At 46.8% G+C, this 22,101-nt stretch overlaps 8 protein-coding genes across 10 annotated transcripts; 5 read left to right on the forward strand and 3 right to left on the reverse strand.

Annotated features, from left to right (window-relative positions):
- The first annotated feature begins 110 nt into the window (after positions 1-110).
- Positions 111-2,277, forward strand: LOC6547649 (augmin complex subunit dgt3). The gene is made up of 6 exons (XM_001974947.3): positions 111-206; positions 258-586; positions 667-1,029; positions 1,090-1,755; positions 1,824-2,001; positions 2,071-2,277. Exons 1-6 carry the CDS (start codon positions 189-191, stop codon positions 2,212-2,214), a joined length of 1,698 nt encoding a protein of 565 aa, XP_001974983.1. The 5' UTR covers positions 111-188; the 3' UTR covers positions 2,215-2,277.
- A 1,032-nt stretch (positions 2,278-3,309) lies between these two features.
- LOC6547648 (atrial natriuretic peptide receptor 1) lies at positions 3,310-8,099 on the forward strand. The gene is made up of 11 exons (XM_001974946.2): positions 3,310-3,608; positions 3,674-3,785; positions 4,059-4,224; positions 4,523-4,600; positions 4,742-5,018; positions 5,073-5,628; positions 5,691-5,806; positions 5,863-5,941; positions 5,999-6,642; positions 6,699-7,023; positions 7,091-8,099. The coding sequence occupies exons 1-11, from the start codon at positions 3,311-3,313 to the stop codon at positions 7,923-7,925; spliced, it is 3,486 nt and encodes a 1,161-aa protein (XP_001974982.1). The 5' UTR covers position 3,310; the 3' UTR covers positions 7,926-8,099.
- A 308-nt stretch (positions 8,100-8,407) lies between these two features.
- Positions 8,408-10,622, forward strand: LOC6547647 (fukutin-related protein). Its single transcript, XM_001974945.3, has 3 exons — positions 8,408-9,492; positions 9,565-9,681; positions 9,739-10,622. The coding sequence occupies exons 1-3, from the start codon at positions 8,755-8,757 to the stop codon at positions 10,600-10,602; spliced, it is 1,719 nt and encodes a 572-aa protein (XP_001974981.1). The 5' UTR covers positions 8,408-8,754; the 3' UTR covers positions 10,603-10,622.
- LOC6547646 (dynein intermediate chain 2, ciliary) lies at positions 10,602-16,184 on the reverse strand. 3 transcript variants are annotated; one of them, XM_001974944.3, is made up of 9 exons: positions 15,666-16,184; positions 15,491-15,602; positions 13,290-13,723; positions 12,992-13,226; positions 12,507-12,933; positions 12,364-12,441; positions 11,899-12,290; positions 11,425-11,846; positions 10,603-11,359 (listed from the first exon to the last, which is right to left on the reverse strand). In XM_001974944.3, exons 2-9 carry the CDS (start codon positions 15,536-15,538, stop codon positions 11,173-11,175), a joined length of 2,223 nt encoding a protein of 740 aa, XP_001974980.2. In that variant the 5' UTR covers positions 15,539-15,602; positions 15,666-16,184; the 3' UTR covers positions 10,603-11,172. The 3 variants fall into 3 exon arrangements, with proteins under 3 accessions (XP_015012205.2, XP_001974980.2, XP_026836509.1); XM_015156719.2 differs by lacking the exons at positions 15,491-15,602; positions 15,666-16,184 and adding an exon at positions 14,565-15,017 and having other exon boundaries at positions 10,602-11,359; XM_026980708.1 differs by having other exon boundaries at positions 13,290-13,720; positions 15,491-16,184.
- A 139-nt stretch (positions 16,185-16,323) lies between these two features.
- LOC6547645 lies at positions 16,324-17,417 on the forward strand. The gene is made up of 2 exons (XM_001974943.3): positions 16,324-16,803; positions 16,877-17,417. Exons 1-2 carry the CDS (start codon positions 16,765-16,767, stop codon positions 17,273-17,275), a joined length of 438 nt encoding a protein of 145 aa, XP_001974979.1. The 5' UTR covers positions 16,324-16,764; the 3' UTR covers positions 17,276-17,417.
- Positions 17,399-18,033, reverse strand: LOC6547644 (U6 snRNA-associated Sm-like protein LSm6). Its single transcript, XM_001974942.3, has 2 exons — positions 17,829-18,033; positions 17,399-17,747 (listed from the first exon to the last, which is right to left on the reverse strand). The coding sequence occupies exons 1-2, from the start codon at positions 17,917-17,919 to the stop codon at positions 17,599-17,601; spliced, it is 240 nt and encodes a 79-aa protein (XP_001974978.1). The 5' UTR covers positions 17,920-18,033; the 3' UTR covers positions 17,399-17,598.
- A 100-nt stretch (positions 18,034-18,133) lies between these two features.
- LOC6547830 lies at positions 18,134-19,541 on the reverse strand. Its single transcript, XM_001974941.3, has 3 exons — positions 19,396-19,541; positions 18,397-18,482; positions 18,134-18,340 (listed from the first exon to the last, which is right to left on the reverse strand). Exons 1-3 carry the CDS (start codon positions 19,423-19,425, stop codon positions 18,223-18,225), a joined length of 234 nt encoding a protein of 77 aa, XP_001974977.1. The 5' UTR covers positions 19,426-19,541; the 3' UTR covers positions 18,134-18,222.
- Positions 19,542-21,141: 1,600 nt separating this feature from the next.
- On the forward strand, positions 21,142-21,943 carry LOC6547829. The gene is made up of 3 exons (XM_001974940.3): positions 21,142-21,174; positions 21,522-21,692; positions 21,755-21,943. Exons 1-3 carry the CDS (start codon positions 21,142-21,144, stop codon positions 21,902-21,904), a joined length of 354 nt encoding a protein of 117 aa, XP_001974976.1. The 3' UTR covers positions 21,905-21,943.
- The last annotated feature ends 158 nt before the right edge of the window (positions 21,944-22,101 follow it).

The raw sequence follows: 22,101 nt of genomic DNA on the forward strand, positions 1-22,101 counted from the left end.
AACTAAATATTTCATGAATTTTCTGATTATAAAGCCGAAGATTTCGGAACGATTAACATTTCCTAATTCATTTGATTTTTAAGCCGCCAATGCTTTTAATTTTTCAAAAGATACCATCTCTACTAACGTCTCTAGAACTCATCGATATTAGCGATAAGTAGTCAGCTTGTGTTGCAATTTTTTTAAAGATGGGCGATCTGCTGAGCGTATGTAAAACGATTTAAACAATGTTCTGATTAATAGCGCCATAATTGCAGAACTCGGAATTTTTTAAGAAGCTTGGAGTGGACAGATCGAACCAGTGGATACTGTACGATGAGCAGATGGAGAAGTTCTTCAAGTTTCTGTCCGGGAACATCACGGATGCGAATATCCTCACAGAGCGACAGGTTCTGGAGCGGGAGGAGATGCAGCGGCGGGACGAGTGGCTAGGTGCTCAAGATCGGGAGCTCAAGCTTCTTCAGATCGAGGCCGAGAGTCCGGGTCTCCTCAATTACAAGCAGCAGGATGTAGACGCCTTGACCATGAGCATTCAGGCGATCGAAGATGCCTCGAGGGATTATGCCACGCTTCTGGAGGATATGATGTAAAGGATAAGACTCTTGTCATTGGTTTTATAGTCCTTATAAGGGTTATTGTTCAGTTAATAGCAATCCACTTTTGCAGGACCACAAAAAACTCGATAAATAACCATCTAAGCGAGGTGGAATGCGCCACCGTCGAGCTTCAACTGAGGATGAAGGATGTGATAGCCGAGTGCCAGTCCAAAGCTAAACAACTGGAAGAACTGCAGCAGGAGAATTGCCGCCTGAGTGCCGAAGCCAAAAAGGCATTTACCGCCCAACAGTTGCCGCCTCTCTTCATGCATCAACTGCCACTGGAGCAGTATTTCCACAAGTGCGACTCATTCATGCAATATTTTACGCTGTATGTAAAGGAGAACTTCAAGATCCAGGACTATGATGAGTTCCAGAGCGCGGAGGCAGATCTTGGGCGTGAGAAGGCCACGCTGGAGGACTTGGAACGTGGGTAAGCACAAAGATCCTATCGTATAAGCAATGCACCTTAATTGATATGACCGTTCTACAGCATCCAGTTTTATGCACTATCCTATATAAGAACAAAGGCCAAGGTTAAGGCCACGCAGTCTCTAATTGACCAGTTGGATCTTGGCAAGATTCACTGTCTGAGCTTGGCGGACATGTCGCGTGAAATGCACGAGCTGCAGCTGCTCAATGATTATCAGCTAAGCAACACGCACGATACGCTTTTAAATGATCTGACCATTCATATTCAGCAGCATACCCAGCGACGTATCGAGCTGGTTCTCTACGAGAACACTAAACTGAAGTTGGAAAGAGCGGTTCGGCGTCACGAAAGCGATAAAAAGCTGACCAAAATCATCTCAGATGCTCTGTCCAATGCGGAGTTGCTGTGGATTGCAATTCAGCTGGACTGCGACAAGAAGCGCAACTCCCTAGACACTTCGGAGGAGTTGCGCGACCAAGCGCAGGCCACTTGGCAGAGGATCCAGACCATGCGCTCCATAAACGCCAGCCACCAGGGCATTTGCGCACAGTTTGTGCAAGAGATTGCCAATCTGTTGTCTGCCCATTTGGGACAAACCATTAAGGCTACTGAGGCCAAGGCGTGCTTATTCGAATACGAAAAGTTTGGTCGTCTGCTGTCTTACTCCTTTCAAAGCATGCTGAACAGAAAATCCTGTGCAGCTGTCCAGGATCAACTAGCGGAGCTGTAAGTTAGAATATATATTTATAATATTTATATTTTGTATAATATTTAATAATATTAATAATTTTCAGCAAGCGTTTGGAGCAGACTTTGCGACCTTTTGTCCATGATTCCCCACTTGAGCAGCCCATGTTTGAGAACGTTCGCTACTTAAGCACCATATACAATGTCACCCAGCAACAAAATCGCCTGGATGAGTCAGTGCGATCCCTGCGAAAAGATTTCCTGGAAAATGTCGTGGGGCGCATTGTAAGTTTACTAATGTGTTTACGTATAAAATCAGGGCATGCAACACTTTTATATTGTTCGAATTTTTAGGAGAGGGATAAGCTGTATCGCTATAGCGTAGTCCTTTGGATTTGGTTTCTCACAGAGCCGCAGCGTATGATGCATGCAATTGATGAGGTTAAAAAAGCAGCAGCTGGAGTGAAACGTCCTGTTGGTGGTCTTCATCGCAAATAAAATTACATATTTGATTAAGAGTCTGGTCAGTAATTGTTAAATTATTAAAAAAAACTATCCGTGCATTTTATGTCTTTAATACTACATTAACTACATTAAATTTAGGGATACTGTATATTGCATTGTAGGTATGATAGGTATAGATTCCTACGCAGGTAAAATATTTACTTATGGTTACGTTTGAATGATATTTGTAATTGTAATGCCCTCTTTGAAACGCTATTCCCTTGGACCATCAGATTTGGGTTCACTAAACAGCGGGCGAATTAAGTCAGCATCGCCTTAAAGCAGTCTACACGAGTGCCACCAAAGAGACACATTAATTGCTGGAGGCACGCGACGTCGTTTCCAAGCGATTACCATTCAAATTTGGCCAAGGAGCAACAAGTTAGGCCATAAAGCCTTGCTCGCCTAACCTAGAGATTCACTTTCCGTCCAGACGAAGCAGTTTGCCCGTCGATTTGCAGGCCTCTCATTGGCTGCCAGTACTCGGGCTGCAGGCCGAGTTTTGCCGAGCGGAAGTCCTCGCGGATATAAAAGGACCAACAGTTGTGGCCACTGGCTCACTCGATTATCGCGCTTCGGGCCATCTTTCCCCTCTTGACTTCCGGTATTACAATTGGATAAAGTGAAGTGTTTGTGTAAAGTGTTTGCTTTCTAAAAACTTTAAAAATTTCTCTTCAAGTACATTAAATGTTTGGACTGCTTAAAGAACTTTAAATTTGAAAGAGTACTGCAAAAGAGTGGAACATTTTAAAGCCTTAAATGGACGATTACTCGCACCTCATTACCCCTTACTGCCATTTGAATTAATTTCAAATTTATATGTGACCCTTAAAACTGAAGTGTTGCTTGCAAAATTTGAAGATCTGGACAGATTTTTGGGTTAAAAAGGCTATTAAGTCTGTAAATGGGATTTAATATTCATATTGAATGGACTATAAAAGAATTAATGTCGTAATTCTGTTTGTTAGTGAATTAAATGTGAATTACAAGCTTTAGGCTTTGAATGCGTAGTTGAATTTTAAGGAGCAAATAAAATATGTATTTCCAATTACATAATGAAATTTTGTATTAAATAGTTAGCCTCCACGAAATGCATCTGTTTCGGATCAGCATTCACGTTTTATTCCTGATGTTCGCCGACTGCTTTAGTGCCCATCCCAATCCCAGACGCAATGAGATTACCTGGGAGGATCTGAACAAGGATATTAGTCTGGACTCCACTACTTCCACGGTGGGGTTCAATGCCAGCGATTCGGGCTTAGAGCAGAGAATGTACGAGAGGAGCCGGGAATCCAAGTCCCCTCAACTTTCTAGATACACTGAGGTGGGGGAAATGGGGTCCACAATGCGTGTGTACAATGTTGGGGTTCTAATGGCATCTCATTTGGGTAAGTGCTATGGTTGTTGGTTCAAGATTTGATGGCTCATTAAATGAATCTTTGGACCTCACCAGATTCCCCATTCGATCTGGAGCGTTGCGGACCGGCCGTGGATTTGGCCTTGGATGAGATCAACAAGGTGTTCCTGAAGCCTCACAACATAACACTACTGAAAAAGAAGGGAAGGTTAGTATATGAACCCCGGTAATATTGAAGGAGCTGTTAGCTCTACCACCCATAAAAATCGGGTTTAATGCAATCTAATCAAATGTAATATTGGCTTTTTAATGAAATTATAATATTTATTATAATTATTATAATTTTTGAATTATTATAATTCCGTACATCATATGGAAATTATTATGCAATCCGCGTAATTTAAGTTTATCTGAATGAACATCTACAGTTTATGCAATTGGATGCACTAGCTTAGGTTTAACTATTTTCTATTTATCTTAGCTACCCATCCTGTTCGGGTGCTCGAGCTCCTGGACTGGCCGCGGACATGTATTTCCAGGACGACGTAATCGCGTTCATTGGACCAGCCTGCGCCTTTGCCCTTGAGCCGGTGGCCCGGCTGGCCGCCTATTGGAACACGCCCATCATCACCGGCATGGGAGATCAGGTGAGAGCAGTGGGTTCAGGGGCAGGATACCCAAGGCGCGTGTCAGGGAGCGCAGCACGCCGCTTTCAATAATGTGACCTCCGGCCGGAATGGAATACACAGCCCTGTGCTCCAGTCTAATCCACATCCCCCTGTGGCACATCCAGAAGTAATCACATTTAGCCAGCTTAATTGTGCTGGTCGTACTCTTGACATTGGCAATTAAATGCCTTTTCGGCTCGCTCTTTAATTTGCATTTAAGTTTGCCCCTATTATTGACAAATGGCAATCTGCCCCTATTTCGCCCACCTGCTGCTAGCCGCCTTCTTCGGAAGGTGAGCTTACGGTTACTTCCGGAATCCTGGGAAGGATACACAAGTGGAAGAATGAGAACACGGTAAGTTTTGTCCAGAGAGAAGTTCTTGGATTGCCAAGTAAAAACAAAGGTAGTTTCAATTGAATAGCATTTAATCTCTGGCCTGGTTTTCGGGCTTGAGCAACGGGCTACTAGCCCTCTCGATACTCTTACTACTTGCAGGGCATGTTCAAGGACAAGTCCAAATACCCGACGCTCACCCGGATGTCCTACTGCCAGTGCCGACTCATCCTGGTCTTCGCCAGCGTCATACGGCAGTTCAACTGGAATCACGTGGCCCTGCTGGTGGACAGATCGGAGCTCTTCTCGTGGACGGTGGGCAAGAATCTGGAGTACGGTCTGCGGCAGGAAGGACTCTTGAGCTTCGTCAAGGAGCTCAACGGAAACGAGGAGGAGGTGTACGAAAACTATCTGAAGGATGCCAGCATGTATGCAAGAGGTGAGTTAGCTACCAAAGGATATAACTGGTATTTATGATTATTATCCTGATCAGTTGTCATCCTGTCGGTTCGCGGAGTTCTGGTGCGAAAATTCATGCTGGCAGCCCACAGTTTGGGCATGACCAATGGCGAGTGGGTTTTCCTGGACGTGGAGATCTTTCAAAGCGAGTACTGGGGCGACAAGGGGTGGGAGATGAAGGATGAGCACGACGCCAAGGCTCGTAAGGCATACGAAGCCCTCCTGAGGGTCAGTCTACTGCAGCCGACGAGTCCCAAGTTCCAGGACTTTGCCGACAATGTCAGGGAGAATGCGCTCTACGATTACAACTACACGTTTGGCGAGGGCGAGGAGGTGAATTTCTTCATTGGGGCATTTTACGATGGCGTCTACCTGCTGGGAATGGCCTTGAACGAGACCCTCACCGAGGGGGGTGACATCCGGGATGGGGTCAATATCACGAGGCGGATGTGGAATCGCACCTTCGAAGGAATCACCGGGCACGTCCGCATCGACGACAATGGTGACCGGGATGCGGATTACTCCATTCTGGATCTGGATCCCATCAATGGAAAGTTCTCGGTTGTGGCCCATTACTCCGGTGTTCACAAGTGAGAATGTTTTAGTTAAGTTTCAAGGACAATTTGCATAATTATTTCATTGTTTTCTAAAGAGTATATTCAGCTGTTCATGGCAAAAAAATACATTGGCCTGGTGGACGGGAGGAGCCACCGCCGGATGTGCCTCCCTGTGGGTTCCTGGGAAATTCCACAGACTGTCTTGGAAACTGTAAGATACAACTGATAATATACATATATCTTATGTATAAAATATCCTTATCTCAGTTTCTACCATTATGTACTCCGTGTTTGGATTGGTCCTTTTCCTGGGTCTCGTTTTCCTGGTTATCTGCCTTCTACAAAAGTAACTTACTTTAGTTACCATAAATATTTAGTTTACTTATTAGTACACTAATTTCAGGCAGATGAAGCTCAGCAAGGAGCTGAACAATATGTCCTGGCGTGTGCGACCCGACGATGTCCTCATCGAGATGGGAGGCATGTTTGGGTCGAAGGGAGGATTGCAGCGCCTGGATGTGGAGAACATCTCGTTGCAGCAGTTCGGAATCCACTCGGGACGAGCCTCGATAGCCAGCTTCACGTCGCTTCCGCCGCAAGTGTACACCACCATTGGTCAGTTCAAGGGCGAGCGGGTGGCCATCAAGAAGGTGAACGTGAAGAAGGTGGACCTGACGCCGCAGCTCCTCTGGGAGATCAAACAGGCTCGGGATGTGAGCCACGAGAATACGGTGCGTTTCGTGGGCGCCTGCATCGATCTGCCGCGACCCACCGTGCTCATCCTCACCGAGTATTGCTCGAGGGGCAGCCTGAAGGATGTGCTGGAGAACGAGGCCATCGAGCTGGACTGGAACTTTCGCATGTCGCTCATCCACGACATCGTCAAGGGCATGAACTATCTGCACAACAGCGATGTGGCTGCCCACGGAAAACTAAGGTCCTGCAATTGCCTGATAGACGGACGATTCGTCCTCAAGATCTCCGACTTTGGTCTAAGAACGCTGACCACGCCCTCTGACTTTGTGCGGGATCAGAACTACTATCTGAGTGAGTTCCAGAGACATAAAAAATGTTGAGTTACTGAGTGGCGCAAATCATTTCAGAGCTCCTGTGGATTGCTCCGGAACTCCTCCCACTGACCTCCATACCTGGTTGCTGTCCAGCCACGCAGCGCGGCGATGTGTACTCCTTTGGCATAATTCTGGAGGAGATTGTTAATCGTGGTGGACCCTACCAGGAGGCGCGCCAGCAGATGGACGTTCACACGATCCTGCACAAGGTGCGCCAGTGTAATGGATTCCGTCCGCTTATAAGAGAGCGCGAGTGTCCTCCCGATCTGCTGGAGCTGATGGAGAAATGCTGGGCAGACAACCAGGAGGAGCGGCCCACTTTCTCCACCATACGCAGTAATATTCGCACTATAATGAAGTAAGTTAAAGTCTTTCCTTTTATAGTTAAAGTCTTTCAGTTATTACTAATTTAAAACCAAACTTAGAGGCTTCTGCGAAAATCTGATGGACGATCTTCTAAATCGCATGGAGCAGTATGCCAACAATCTCGAGAGTCTCGTCGAGGAGAAAACGCGCCAATTGAGCCTGGAAAAGCAGCGCACGGAGGAGCTGCTCTACCAAATCCTACCGCGTCCAGTGGCCCAGCAATTGATGGCCGGCGATCTTGTGGAGCCGGAGGAGTTCAGCAGCGTGACCATATACTTTAGTGACATCGTTGGCTTCACCGAACTGTGTGCCCGCAGCAGTCCCATGGATGTGGTCAACTTCCTGAACGACTTGTACAGCACCTTTGACCGGATCATTGGCTTCTACGACGTTTACAAAGTGGAAACGATTGGTGATGCCTATCTAGTGGTTTCAGGACTGCCGGAGCCCAATGGTGACAAGCATGCCCGCGAGATTGCTCTCATGGCCCTGGACATCCTTCGAGCAGTCAGCTCCTTCAATCTCCGCCATAAGCCGGAGTACAAGATCCAGATACGCATTGGGATGCATTCGGGATCCGTGTGCGCCGGAGTCGTTGGCAAGAAGATGCCACACTATTGCCTGTTTGGAGACACGGTCAACACGGCGTCGAGAATGGAGAGCACTGGCCAGCCGGGCAAGATACACGTGTCGTCGGCCACTAAGGCCATCCTGGACAAGTTCGGCACCTTCCAAATGGAGCAGCGCGGCGATGTCGAGCTGAAGGGCAAGGGCACGGTCACCACCTACTGGCTGAATAGCACCTCCGAGGGCGAGGCTCGTCCTCCCACTCCGCAGATCCTGACCACTGACGAGGTGCCCTTCCCGCTGCTCTTCGCCGGCATGGGAAAGTAGTCATTTTAGCATCGATTTCGTACAAATCAGTATTATTTCAGGGTCCCACAGAAGCCCCATTTAAAATTGTATTCAAAAATATATTGTTTGTGTGGAGAAAATAACTCCATAACTTCATAAAACTTTTTGAAGTATGCCGAAACACTTACCTGAGAAACATGTCCGCAGACAAATATTTTATACTGTATTGAAATAAAAACAAAATCGCTTTTACTGTTTATTAATACCGGATTTATATACCCGTTACTAGTAGACTAAAGGGCAGAAGGAGACCTTTCCGACCATATAAAGTATATGTATATATTCTTGATCAGGATCAATAGACGAGTCGACTATAGCATTCCTTATTGTTTAAATATTTTTTACGTGCGCTCTGCTTGTATATTAATTGAAGTTTGTACCTTATAGGCGCGAAAGGCGTAGTGGAAAGCTCTTGAAAATGGTATACGGTCATATAGCATGGGAGGAAGCTTTTCATCCGTTTTTCCAGCTGCGGTTGCATCAGCTGTTCGAGCTGAAAGCGCTTTTCCGCGGGGAGGAAATCGGTATTTGCGCAGAGCCGACGAAAAAGGAATCGGCACAAAAACAAAGTTCTCGAAAAGCGGAAAATAAAAAGTTAAATGAGTGCTTTAGCCCAGCCAAGTGCACTTTGAGTATGAGCAGCAACCATCCTTGGAAGGATCTGCGGATGAAGCCAGTGTGGTCCGAAGAGCGCGCTATGCCCGCCAGTCATGTAGATGCAGTGTAGACACCCGGGTGGACAAACAGATACAGATACAGACACACCACCAGAATCTAGCGAATCGCGAGCATATCCTGCACACTCGGAATGAAGGTGTTCCGGTTGCGTCTGGTCAAGCTGCTGCTGCTTGGATTCCTGCTGGCCAATTTGGTGTTCCTCTATTACACGTGGAACACGCTGCTCTGGCGGCGGATAAGTAGGGCTCTCTCCGGGGAATCCATGCCGGCAGAGGAACCGCCAAAGGCCGCCAAACTGTCGCCCAAGGACAAGCTGCGCAATGCCAACAAACACATTCGCAAGTCGATCACCATAGTGTTCTATGGCCACTACAACTTCGAGCAGGATCTGAAGGCATCGATCGACAGTATCCTGGACGTGATACCCAACATGCCCATCCTGGTGCTGCAGGATGGCGGTGCCGAGTACGCCTATCCGCCGGTCAACTACGAGCGGAATCTAACTGCCGGAGAGGAGCGCACCGTGTTATTCCAGAGCCTGTCCTTCGATGTGCGGCGCACGCGACTGGAGCTGAATCCCATGGCATCCATTCGCACCAAGTACGTCCTCATTATGCCGGATGGCGTGCGGCTGAGCAGCAAGAACATCCTGCAGAAGATTCTGCGCGAGATTAACTCACTGGGCTTGCCGGGACAGCCCAAGGAGCAGCGACCTCCAGTGCCGCCGGAACAGTTGGTGCGCCGCATGGTGCTAGTGCCCTTTGCCGGCAATCTGAAGTCCTTCAGCAGCTGCGTCAAGATGAACCTGGATCTGCCCGACTGGACACTGGAGCTGGTGGCCACCAACGATACTAGGCGATGTGATTTGGTAAGTAAAATAGGGGATATATCTTAAGTTTCTGCGCTTAAAACCATATCGTCTTCTGTTCTTTATAAACAGTTCCTGCAGAAGCACGCCATCCTGTTGGATGCTGCTGCTCTGGGAGCCATGCCCGAGCCCTTCTCCCTGCCCTTTCCGGAAATGCTCTACATGCAGGCCAAGATAGCCAATCTTTCGGTGAGTAGTTCCCCATGATTGCCGCCTGGTAGTAGTAACGCTGGAAATCCTGTCTAGACCACGGTGTTCCCGCAAGCCTTTCAGGAGGGACGGCGTCTATTTGCCTCCTTCCACACCAAACAGCGGAGGATGGACCTGCGCCGTCGGCAATTCCGTGAGATGTACAAGAAACTGCAGATCAAGCGGATCGTGAGAAGGGCATACCGAGTTCCAGGAAAGGCTCAGGCTCGGGAGGTGTGGGGCCAGGGCCACGGCCTGGTCCTGGACGGCCAGTTCTCGTCCTCGAACACCTCGCTGCCCCTGATCACCGACATCGATCTGTTCGGCTGCGAGCGGACCACCAAGTCCTGCATAGGTAGTGTGTATAACGAGAGACCCTACTACTCCTACCTGGGCAAGCACACGCCACCCTGCTGCCTGGACAAGCTGAGGACGACCTTTAACCATGTGCTGGAGGAGTTCGAGAACGTGGGCATCCGCTACTGGCTGGACAACCGAGCCCTGCAGAGCGCCATCGAAACGAACCACCTGTCTCCGGATGCCTACGACATTGACATTAGCTTCAATGTCCAGGACCTTGAGCGATCCAATGCGATGAAGAAGTCGCAGAGCAAGCCGTACGTGGACAACGAGGGATTCTACTGGATAAAGGCCACCGATGGCCATCATTTCCGCGTCCAGTTCTCCAAGCCCAACCAGGTGGGCGTCAACCTGCTGCCCTATTCCATCAGTGGAACTGAGGCGAAGGCAAGTGGCTTCTTCGGCTGGAAGGCCAGAAGCTTCTCGGCGGACTACCTGCATCCGATGTCCACGGTGCTCTTCCTGGGCAAGAGTGTTATGTGTCCAAACAATGTGCTGGAGTATCTGGAGGAGAAGCGCATCAGAGTGAAGTCCGCCGACTTGGATGCGGATGAGGATTGAGCCCACTTCGTTTAAATCCGGCTTTAAAAACACAAAATGGCGTTTACTCACTGAAGTGAGTAAGTATGGGAAAAGAATATTTTCATTTTTTTGCTGAACACTGAGATTATTAACGAAATCGTGATTATTAAGGAATTATAGGATGAAGCCAATTAATGTAAGTAATTAGTTTAAACTATTGATTAGTTTTGTTTTAGAATCAATATACTCATCATCCGACTGAACAGCCCTACCAATTTAATTTGAATGAAGTATCATTTAAACTAAGTTGTTTTTTACGGTCTTAAAATCTACTAAAGCTACCTTAAAACGGATTTGACTACAATTTTATTGTATAGTTTATTTGGTTTTAAGCATATATACAATTTGGTGACTATATACATTGCTTCTAAGTTCCTTATGTTGGTTGACTTCAACGTTGATAGCAAATTTTTGTTAGGTTGATAGGAACATAGAGTAACACAAGACGGATGAATCGAGATTATTTCAGAATATATGTGTAAAATATAATACATCAACTCAGAATATAGTGTTATTTTGTGGCTGGGTTCATGATCCTGATCTAGCGATCTAGCTTCGCACGGTTGTGGCAGCATCGGGAACCACAGTTCCACCCTCTGGAAGTTCCCGAACCAGGGACAGCAGCTTCTCCAGCTTGTTAATCTGCAGGGTGTTCTGGTCGAGATACAGCTGCTTCTTTGGCGGCTTGACCATCATCCGCAGATTGGGCGATAGCTTCAGCGATGTGGTGACGCCCCTGAAGGTAAAATTAGGAATATAAGCATATAAATATGTATATCTAATAATTTCTATGGTACTCACTTCTCATCGCCCACCACAATGAAGGCGAGCTTCTCGTTGAAGGATATCCTGGTGAGCTTGTTCTTCCGTTTCGGCACCACGGCCTGGACGCAGATGGCCTTGTATTTATTCACATTTAAGTCGAAAACGTGGACCTTGCCCTCGGTGGTCACCGCTGCGAATACGGTGCTCGAGTACGGAGCCCACTTGACATCGCCCACGGCGGCTCCCAGGTCGAAGATGAACAGTGGATCGGGACGCATATCCTCCCACACCTTAACCCTCCAATCGGCGCCACAGGACACGAAGATGTTGCTGTTGAAGCGGTTGAAGTCAATGCGATACACGGACATGTTGTGGGCATAGTAGGTCATCAGATACTTTGAGCTGAAAGCCGTGCTGCACTTGTAGATATAGCCGCACTCGGTGCCCACCAAAAACACCTAAAACTTTTGTGTAAAATCAATAGTATCCAAGCACATAGATCATTTGTACCTTGTTATCTACTGGATGGAAGACCATGCAGGATCCTCCGCTCTTCAGGGTGACCTTCGTTCCATCTGGACCGTCCACCAGTCCGTTTTCGCGGTACAATGTGATGATGGTGGTGACCCACAGTTTGTTCTGCATGAGGATCCAGTTGAAGACGCGCCCATCGGACGACACCGAAAAGAAGTTCACCTCGCCATCGGCCATGTCCAGACCCCACTTGATCTGCCACACGCACTCGCCGTGCTTGCAGTTGACCCCTTTGGACACATAAAGTGGCTCCTTGCAGTCCTCGCGAAGATTGTAGACCGCCACGTTGCCGTCATAGAGACCGATCACCGCCAGAAAGGGATACGTTGGATGGATGTCGCAGCACATGACCCCACAATCGGTTTGAACTGAAATCGAAGAAAAACGGACCATCAATGAGTTCTAAGGCAGGCATGGCGAACTAGGCGAACTAGGACTCACTAATGTAGTCCGGGAATGAGGGATTCTTAACAGTGAACAGACACAAGTAACCCTCATTGGTCTGCTTCATGAAGTCATCTGAAAAGAAGATGAAACCATTATATATGGGCAACCAAAGGTGTACAATATCACTATTCAATTACGCGATCCGAAACAGACGGCGAAGAGATCGTAGTAGGTCGGATTGAACAGGATGTCGGTGACGTTCATCTTCTTGGTCTTGTCGTACTGGAATTTCCAGAGCGGCAGCAGGTTGCCCTCGCCATCGCGAAACTCGTCCGCCGGATCCTCCCAGTAGCGATAATCGTGGGCGATGTCATCGTAGATATTCTGGTTGATCATCCGCTCGAGAATCTGCCAGCACTTGAGATACTTCTTGTTCAGCTGCTCGGCAATGGCCGACTTGTCCCGGAACTTCTTCTCCCTCCTGCCGCGCTTGCGGTCTTCCTTCTTGCTGCCGTCCTTCTGGGACTCCTCAAAGTTTTCCATATACGAATCATAGATGACCCACTGCAGCACATTGGCTCCGAACTGGGAGCGGGGCGGTGGTATGGTCTGGGTGTCTACATTCTAAAAGGATAAAATGCAATAAATATATAAATCTACTCACTACACTTGTGGGACTTACCCTTTTAGGATTCGAATAAGTGAGGGCACCTCGCTCGCAGTAGTTGAACTGGTTGATTAGCTTGCGTTTCTTGGATGAAACGGCCGCCGCCTGCTGGGCGGGCCCATCGTCCTCCTGGCGGGCAGCAGCGCCCTCACCCTCGCCTTCACCCTCGCCCTCATCACCCTCGGTGCCCTTGGCCTCCTCGTCGTCCTCCTCCTCGACATCCTCGTCCTCTACGCCGCCGTCCTTTGCGCTTTGGCATTAAAAAGGATTCACATCAAATATATAGGTATACCGAACTGGTGGAACTACTCACTTGGCTCCATCATCGTCCTCCTCGCCCTCTCCCTCCTCACCATCGACGTTATCGGTCTCGCGCTGCTCCACCACGGTGTAGTTGGGCATGGGCAGTGGGTAGCCGATCTCGTCCGACTCCTCGATCTGGCGGCGACCCTCATCGGAGTCCACGTGTAGTGAGTTCCCGGCAAAGGCGATTAGGGTGACCGTGTTGCCGGGCACTGGAGCCAGAACGAACTCGCCCTCCTTGAAGCTGTAGACCACGAGATTGCGAATGATGTTGGTGTTGGTGGGAGTCAGCACCTTGGTGATCTCCTCGCCCAGTTCCGCCTCGGTGAGATCGAGCTGGTCGTCGGGCTTGAGCAGCTGGCGCGACTTCATCCAGGCCTCGAAGTCATCGGCATCGCCGCCACCACCCCCAGCGCCATCTGTCTTGTTCTTGGAGGTCCTCAGCTGGGGAAATTGGATCAACAGTATGACTAACTCACTGGACCGGTGGAGTATGGGCTTTCCAAAGTGTGCGGTGCATGCAACATTCCACTGAAGGTGCCACAAAAGAAACGAAGCTAGGAGGGGGATCCTTGGGAATGGCCACTTACCTGACATTACAGCCAACATAGAATACCTCAAGATGTGGGTGCAAACTAGTTTTTGGGGCAGGTGAGAGGAGGAGGAATAATGAGAGAGAGGAGAACCAAGCAGTATGCGGCATGCGACTTGAAAGTATATATACATAGTAGATATATCCAAATATCGGTTGATAGGAACAATTCCCAGGCAGGCGTTACCTCGTCGCCATCACAATCGCTCTGGCTGGCGATCTCAGGATCCTCCACAGGATCGCCGGTGCCCGGGACACTCGCAACCTCTGACATTGCGGTGCGATATATGATCTATATGTGATCTGAGATGGAGAGCTACGACTACGAGTTCAGATTTAGTTTCGAGAAAACGACTACGGGTTGTATTTACAAGTCGTACATATGGAAAGATATCGGTTATATACGTTAGACACAGACAGGCACTTGTGGTATTTACAGATCCCTACATTGCCGTGCATTTCAGAATCTGATATTTTCGTAAGCATACAAGTCAATTCCATTTCGAAGGCTATCCGAATTGGGATGAACATCAAACCGATAGAGATTGTACTGGATTATCAGAGCTTTTATCCTGATTTCACTAGAATCTAGCCTAAAGATTCTGAAACGCACTGCAGCCACACTCACAGGCACACAGATCTACTCGGTTAGCTAAGAGTTGCTAGTGGGGATGCAATCTAGTGGTCATATACCGCCATGGCCTTGTTGGCTAGCTTCCACATCCTGGTAGGTATTTCAAGTTCTTTGGGGCGAGAAGGAACTGAGTTCGGAAATGTATCCGGATTGAAGTAATCCGGGAAATCTGCGCGGCGAGAGCGGCGAGGCAAGACTGAGACCCAAAAAAGGAGCCTCAGCTTTTGGAGCCAAGACATTCGTGATGACGTTCGCCACGTCAGCGGCCTCTTCACCGGCGAAGGCGAACAACTTTCCGGCCTGACGTCACAACAGGATGAGGTGGAATAAACAAATTGCACACACAACTCGATTAGCAGGTCCTGGGAATGGGGAATGGAGGATGGGGGATGTGGGGATAACAGCGGGCCAGATTGGCTCTTACATAAAAACATATTTATTTTGATGTGCATCCAAATGAATAAGGTGAGCCTAGGGTCGTATACGTGAGTGATTTATCGACTCTTTTATTGCGTTGCGCCTGATGAGCCTTCGACACTCACATCCTGCAAAGGCCAGTCCCCATGGGCCAAAATAAATTGGTAGCTGTAACTAAATTGCAAGGACCCGATCCCTCTGTCTCCGCGTTTTCCAGCTTGGCACGCACACGGTGGCCGCTGCTCCTCCGCCACTCCGGAGCTACTCCTCCGCCGAGCGGAGCCGGATGGGTCCGGAAATTGCAAATTATGTTCCGTGACAAAGTTCCATCAAGGAGAGCTGCCTGACGGAGCCAAGCTTTCAGCCAAACTTATTAAAAAGTAAGCGCAAATAGGCGCAAACAATTTTTAAACACAAAAATAGACGTTGTGCCGCAGCAAGGACCTCGATTTTGCCACTACGCCGCCAGCCTTCGCGGCGAAAGGATGTGTGCTTAGGCGGAGTGCAATTGGCACAAAGTGCAGTGTATATAAGGGTATATAGGTCGGTGTATCCCCTCCATACTTACTTTCCCCTTCGCCTGCTTGCCGTCGCCTTTTCCCGGTTTTGTGGCCATTTTACTGGCGGCTTCTTCGATTTTTTTCACTGGAAATCCTCAAGTTTTGGAACGAACTTTATGTCTAAAATTTAAACAACTGAAATTAATTGTGTTAGTGATTTTAGTTTGCTCTCGTGACAGCGACCTCAAAAGTGTTTGGATGCGTGCGTATTTCACAACATCAAAGCTAACTGAGCCCTAACTTTACGTAATCCTGTGGGGAAGGACCCGTCTGCGAATCCTTTGCTATAATGGCTTTGTTTGTTTCAGTTTCTATAGAAATCTGGCCATCGACCTACGCACTCGGTTACCGTCGCCATTTGCATATCGATTGGATGTAGGAAAAGTCCTTTAACTAGGTTTTTGTTATTTTGCCATTTTTGGAAACCATCCTCCCAAAGAATTCGTATGATAATGTGAAATTCACATTGAATAACGTTATTCAATCAGTTGTTATCTTTCTTTGCGTTTTATATATGTTTTATACCACCAAGTAAGTTAACATTTCGGTTTCCTGTTTAGATCCAGCAGGATGTGAATATCTGCACAGGTAAAATTTTAGAATTACCCAAAATATACATTTGTATGATTAAAATGTATACGTTTAACTAAACTTAAACTTAATCTAATAATGAAATATGTTTATAAAATTATACAACAAATTAAATTTAATTGTCAAACATAAAAAGTGAATATCATGAATTTTAATTTCTCCATTTATCAACTTATAAATTTATTTGTTGAATAATCTTGTGGGTTATCTAAATGTTGCACTAATTTATCAGCCAATGGTCACACGTGTTTCGATTTACATACATAAATTATGGAAAGAGATGCACCATATGGAGCCAGATGCACCGATCTTGGGTCGCCTAAACAAAGCAGTCTCATTAAGATCCAGAGATTGTAATCAATCCAGTGGCCATGTGAGTGGATCCGCTGTGGTGACGAGCGCTTTGATTGGAGCCTCTGGATGCGGCATGCATACCAATTAATGGTGACTGTTACATTTGGCTGGGCTCTAGTGGACACCGCGTCGGGCGGAATTGGGCAATGCGAATCGGTGGTGGGATATTGCAACATAGTACAAGACCTGGGAGCGATTGCAAATCGCTGGGCAGTCGGACATGGGAGGCAGTGCCATCGATGGCCATGCAGTTGGCCGAATTTATTCAAATCAGTTGAATTCCGCGTGGGGAAGCGTATAGGTGTCGTCGTCTGTTCGGATCTTCGTGACAATTGCAATGTGTAAATACGTCTTAATTGCTGCACTGGCCGTAATGGTAAGTGGTCAATTAAAGCAGCCACCCAGCCACCATAATCATCAGCCCATTAACATTGCCCTTGGCTGCACAGTGCTCCCTGGTGCGAGTCCAAGCCACGCTGCACGATCTGCCCGGGGTCTTTGACTTCTCCAACGTGGATCTGGTGAACTTCCAGTACTTCAAGAACCTGGCATCGCAGGATCCGCGCACCGCCGCCAACGCCAATCCATTTCTGGAGCACTTTCAGAAGAAGAAGGCGGTGCTGGACTATCTGGACCGCCTGTTCTTCGGCAACTCTCCGTTCCAGCAGCTCAGCGAGATTCCCTTCGATCCGCACTTCGGTCGCTCCTGGCGTCCGGTCTACGAGAGGAAGTTTGGATACCGCGGAGAGCGCCTGATCGCTGCCCTGGGATCTGGATATTCGTTACCACAACTGCGCCACTTTGGAGCCATTCCCCGCGAGTTTGGCACTCCGCACTATCCCAGTTGAGTGCGGATCGCACTGAGCTGCTTTAGATAGTGTATTTATGGAATAAACTTAAGAAACGAATCAACCAGGTCTACTTGATCATGGTAATCATGTGAATTGTGAGAGTATTAAAAGTCTACTGGATTTTGCTTGTACACGGGATGATGAGAAGTTGGTTCAGCTTTAATATGGAAGTACGAAACACTTGTGGTGTCGCAGGATCTCTCTGCAGGAAGCAGAGGAACCAACGAGCTCTCCAACTACGAACTTCGTGTGGCCATTCCAGTTGACTGTATTTTTGTGGACCATGTTGTATTTGGGGAATTGACTTAGGCGCTACGATTTCAGACCCTCCGCTTCTGCGTGGAAATGTAGAGAACGTTGTTGCCGCGGATGAAGGCGTCACCGTACTTGTTCTTCAGCTGCCCATTCACGTACTCCTCCGTTTGCTCCAGACAGATGTTCATGTAGCCATCCAGACAGGCCAGCACACCTGGAATTTGGTCAGTAAATTAGGAAAATTGGTAAACGTGATGAAGGGCGGGCATTGTTTGTGGGCACTCATTGAATGCACCTCGGTAGTCCACGCCGTTGTTCAGCTTCACGGCGACGGGGCGACCGTGTATCTGGTTGATGAACTGTGACAGCGCCTCTTTGCGGGACATTTTAATAGATTATTTCAAAATAAATGCAGTTTACAAAACCTTTCGGCAACAATAATAATAATTGATGAAGCAGTTGGCATTTTAAGCCGGCCCTGCTGCGGTCACACTGCGAGCGTGGTGAGGTAGCAACGCAACTTTGCAGTGTGACCAGCACTTGCAACCCCAACTAAGAGCGCCCTCTGTAGTTCAAGTTATCAATAATTTAAAAATTGTTTTGGGTTAAGAAATAAAGGTTTAATTTAAATAAAGCAGCAAATAGAATACATCAATTACGAGCTACATTGCATCTAATCGTAGTTAAGCCTAGTGTATGCCCTCCAAAGGCGTGTAGGTCTTGTATTGATACAATTCCGGTCCGCCGTAGCCATAGAGAAGTTTTCCGCGCCCGTGCTCATCGTAGTAGGGATAACGGTATTTGGGCCTGAAATATGTTTTTTAAAAATTAGTGAAAAATTGTTTAAATTGGCCAATGCATACCTTTCGAAGTATTGGAAGTTCGGGGCCTTTGGCTGCACTGTGGCAAAAGATGTGTGTGCCACAAAGGCGACGATAAACAAAATGAGCTGCAAGGTAAAGAAAGTCGTTGATTTTGTTTACATATTTGTTTAAAAGTTTAGTCAATTGATACACAATGTTTCTCCTCCTACACTTCGTGGTAGTTTTGAGTTTGGACTCAAATGGTCAAAACTGAAGACCAGAAATTCTAATCCTCAATTATTTATTTCAAGTTAACGTTACGGAAAAAGCGGACCAGCTAATTTTTTGAATATGTCTAATTAAAATACGATTTCGGCAATTAAAAGCAGTGGCGTGCTGTAAGTAAAAGTACGACTTTAATTCAATTTCTTACAGAAAACCTATCTTTGTGAAAGCAGATTAATTTGGCCCAATGCTGAATGGCTCACTGTGTCAGCTGCACGAAAGTGGTAATAAATGTGAGTGCGACAACAGTCAAGAAATCGCTTTCAGGCTTTTGAGCCAACTTGTAAGCAACGGTTTGTTGACGCCGGTTATGCAATTACACTAACAACAATAAGCACGATGCGCAACTTGGCCACAACTTGTTGCTAGGAGATTATGACACATTTCGCTTGGCTTTCAACTTGGCCAAAGAGAGCGCGAAAGAGCGCCAGATCGTGTCTTTCAAGGTCTCCCCATCCCCACCGCCCATCGCAAGAGAGAGCCTCCGAATTTGGCCCACATATGGTTCGAAAATGTGTCAATTGTGTGGCCGCCAAAAAAAAGAAAAGAAAAAACTAAAAACAAATGGATTTTGAAAGAAGAAGCGACACGGACACGGACTCATTGGGAATTCAAGTCACTATTTCCGACCAACGCAGACGGTTTTCTTTTGGGTGCGACTTTCGCGCAGAAAAGGCGGAAATTGTGTCAGTAGACTTGGGCTCCACAAGGTGTTAATTTGGCAGGTACACCCTAGAAACTAAATCTTACTATCTGAAACTATCTGAAACTTACGGGCAGCAGCAGGGCACTCAACTTAGCCATGGTTGTTCAGATTTGGGTGTAGTGCTAAATCACTGGCGTAACGGTAAAGCTAAGGTTAGGACCGAGCGGTACGTGGTTGTTAGCCGATCGCGTTTTGTTTGGCAACTGAATTGCCAGTGCATTGCCAGTCGGGCAACCAAGAGCTGCGCTGCACGAAGAGCGCGAAAAAAGCTTGGAAGAGAGCGAAGCTTCGAAGTTTGGCTTAAAAAGTCGGGCTAAGACCTGGCGGCCATCTCTTGAGATATTAGTGGTGCAAGACATAGTAGTGCTATTGCCAAAAATGGGCAAAACCCTTTTCAAATGGAAATATGAGCATTTGAACTAATGTATTTAGACTCATTTCAATGCAGAAGTTAAGTTATCAATGCAGTCTGCAAAGTTAATATTTAATTTCAAGACCTAATGAATGACTTTGCTTAAAACTGAACTATATTATTGTTTACTGCTTGGTTTTGGTAATAGCTCGATTTTAGGAAGAACAACATTTTCAATCACTATTAGTTTGCATAGCTGAGAAGTTAGTCACCTGTTTACTTAGTCTAATGAGTCTCAGGATTTTGCAGCTCGTGGGGAAAGTGAAAGTCCTGAGGAAACTAAGCCTTAGTGCTAGATTTGCATGCATTAAGGCTGCCGGAAATATGTGTTTATAAACAAAAACTCACCTGAGCCGACTCACGTAGGCTCTTTATTTTGGTTTGGCTCCAAAGAGTCTTACCAACTTTCGAAGAGCGGGGCGAAGAGTTGGAAAACAGCTGTTCGAGTGGGCAAAAATGGAATTGGGGCCAGATTACCAAAGCTACCAAAGTGGCCCGACTGGATGACCACCTCCGATGGAGATGACAATGGACCCATTATGTAACTTCTGCATGCTTCGCCGGAGAAAAAAAAAGAAATAGTTGACAACCTGTTTTTGCTTTCTTCATTTCGCGACTCTGTGCCATTTCTTCGCTACTCGGGCGCACTTTCTTTGAATGCATTTGTATTTGCATTTGCATTCGAATTTTTCCTCGGGTTTCTATTTCAGTTGAAGTTTGCTTGCCACCTTTTCATTTTTTCAGTTTGCTCTGCGGCAAATGGCAGTAACCTTTAACTCACAGATACCCATGCGTACTTAGTTCCGTCTGCCACGAAAACCAATTTGGGTTGTCATTAAACTAAGCTACAAAAATAAAACAGTTCAAAGCTGGGCATTCAAGTACTTGCTCGAAGGTTGGCAGCAAAGTCACAGATCGGAGATCGTATTCCATTAATAGGCTATGTATCATTAACTTTTTTATACACTGTAATCATTTATTAGAAATATTTCCCTTTAAATCTTAAGATCATACATGAATTTTATAAAGTAAACCAAAGTTACGCTGCCGAATAAGGTATTTGTATGCTTCTAAGCTGATTACTTTTCGACGGTATTAGCGCAATTTTCCGAATTCGTTAAAGACTTGTTAGCCGGTTTGTATCTTGGCCATAATCTCTCAATCCCTCTCTTTCCGGCCAACTCTCCGTTTCGACTGTGTAGCTTCTCAAAGTGTGTTTGGTTTGCCATATTTTGTTGCCTCGCGAGCGGTTGGATTTTATTTTCAATATTTTTCGAGTTGGCGCTTGGCTGCCTTTTATGCAACTAAGCGATTTCTGCGATTCGTGGTCTTCAGTGATCAATGGTCCAGTGACTCGCACGGGCGGCTCTCCAACGAGGAAAAACAGACGCGAATCGAGACAATGTTACACTTGAGATTTGTCTTTATGGTCGCTGTAAGTGCTCCGAAATGTGCTTAAAGCGAAGTAAATAAGCCATGAATAAAGTCGCTTAGACCAGCGACGAGGAAGTCTTTCTTACAAAGTGATTGTTATGGACGTGTAATACGGGGCGTATGAGTAATAAACGCGGATCGATTTATTCATTGTGCAATCTCATTGCTCGCTGTCTTCTGTTTAACATTTCGTTAATATGAGAAAATACCTATGCAAATTTTATTTGTAAATATAAATATTTATTATATTTGTAAAAAACTTAAATGCATGGTTCAAAGCAGTTATATGGGAATTATTTCACAACAATTTCACTCTATTTTATGGCATAATGTATATTATTTTTCCAGTTGCCGCTGCTGCTGCTGCTTCAAACTAGTCGACCTGCAGATGGCTTTATCATTCGGCTGATCACGGAGACGCTGCAGAATAATGTGGCTGGGGAGCCTGTTCTTCACGAGCGCACTTCTTGGGACTTTGATCCGGAGGCGGCCAAAAGAGCCCGGTCGCTGTACTACGAGGTAGGTGCAGGGGAATACCCTGTAATCGACCGAGGCTGACCATTAAACCACGATCTTTGCAGAAGAACGGCTACCGCTCGTCCAAGTTCATCGAGCGACTGGGCGTTGGTCTGGATGGGCGGCACGAGGAGCGGAGGGCGGAGCAAGGACATCGCGATGTGGGACGACTGAATGGGGAACACAATGTGAACTACCCGCCTACACCGGCTTAGCCATAAATAATTATGATTTAAATTTAACTCTCCTTTCGCCGTTCGCCAGGCTTAATCCTTTCTGGGGGGCAGGGAGGTGGGTAGGTGGGTAGGTGGGCAGGGAAAATCCAGCACATTGTCATCATTTTAATTTGCAGCGATTAATTGTCATTGTGCGCATTAATGTGCTTCACAAGGATTTGCGTAATTTGCACAAC

This window comes from Drosophila erecta, unplaced genomic scaffold (assembly GCF_003286155.1).
Source record: "Drosophila erecta strain 14021-0224.00,06,07 unplaced genomic scaffold, DereRS2 tig00000092-arrow-pilon, whole genome shotgun sequence".
Taxonomy (NCBI): Eukaryota; Metazoa; Arthropoda; class Insecta; order Diptera; family Drosophilidae; genus Drosophila; species Drosophila erecta.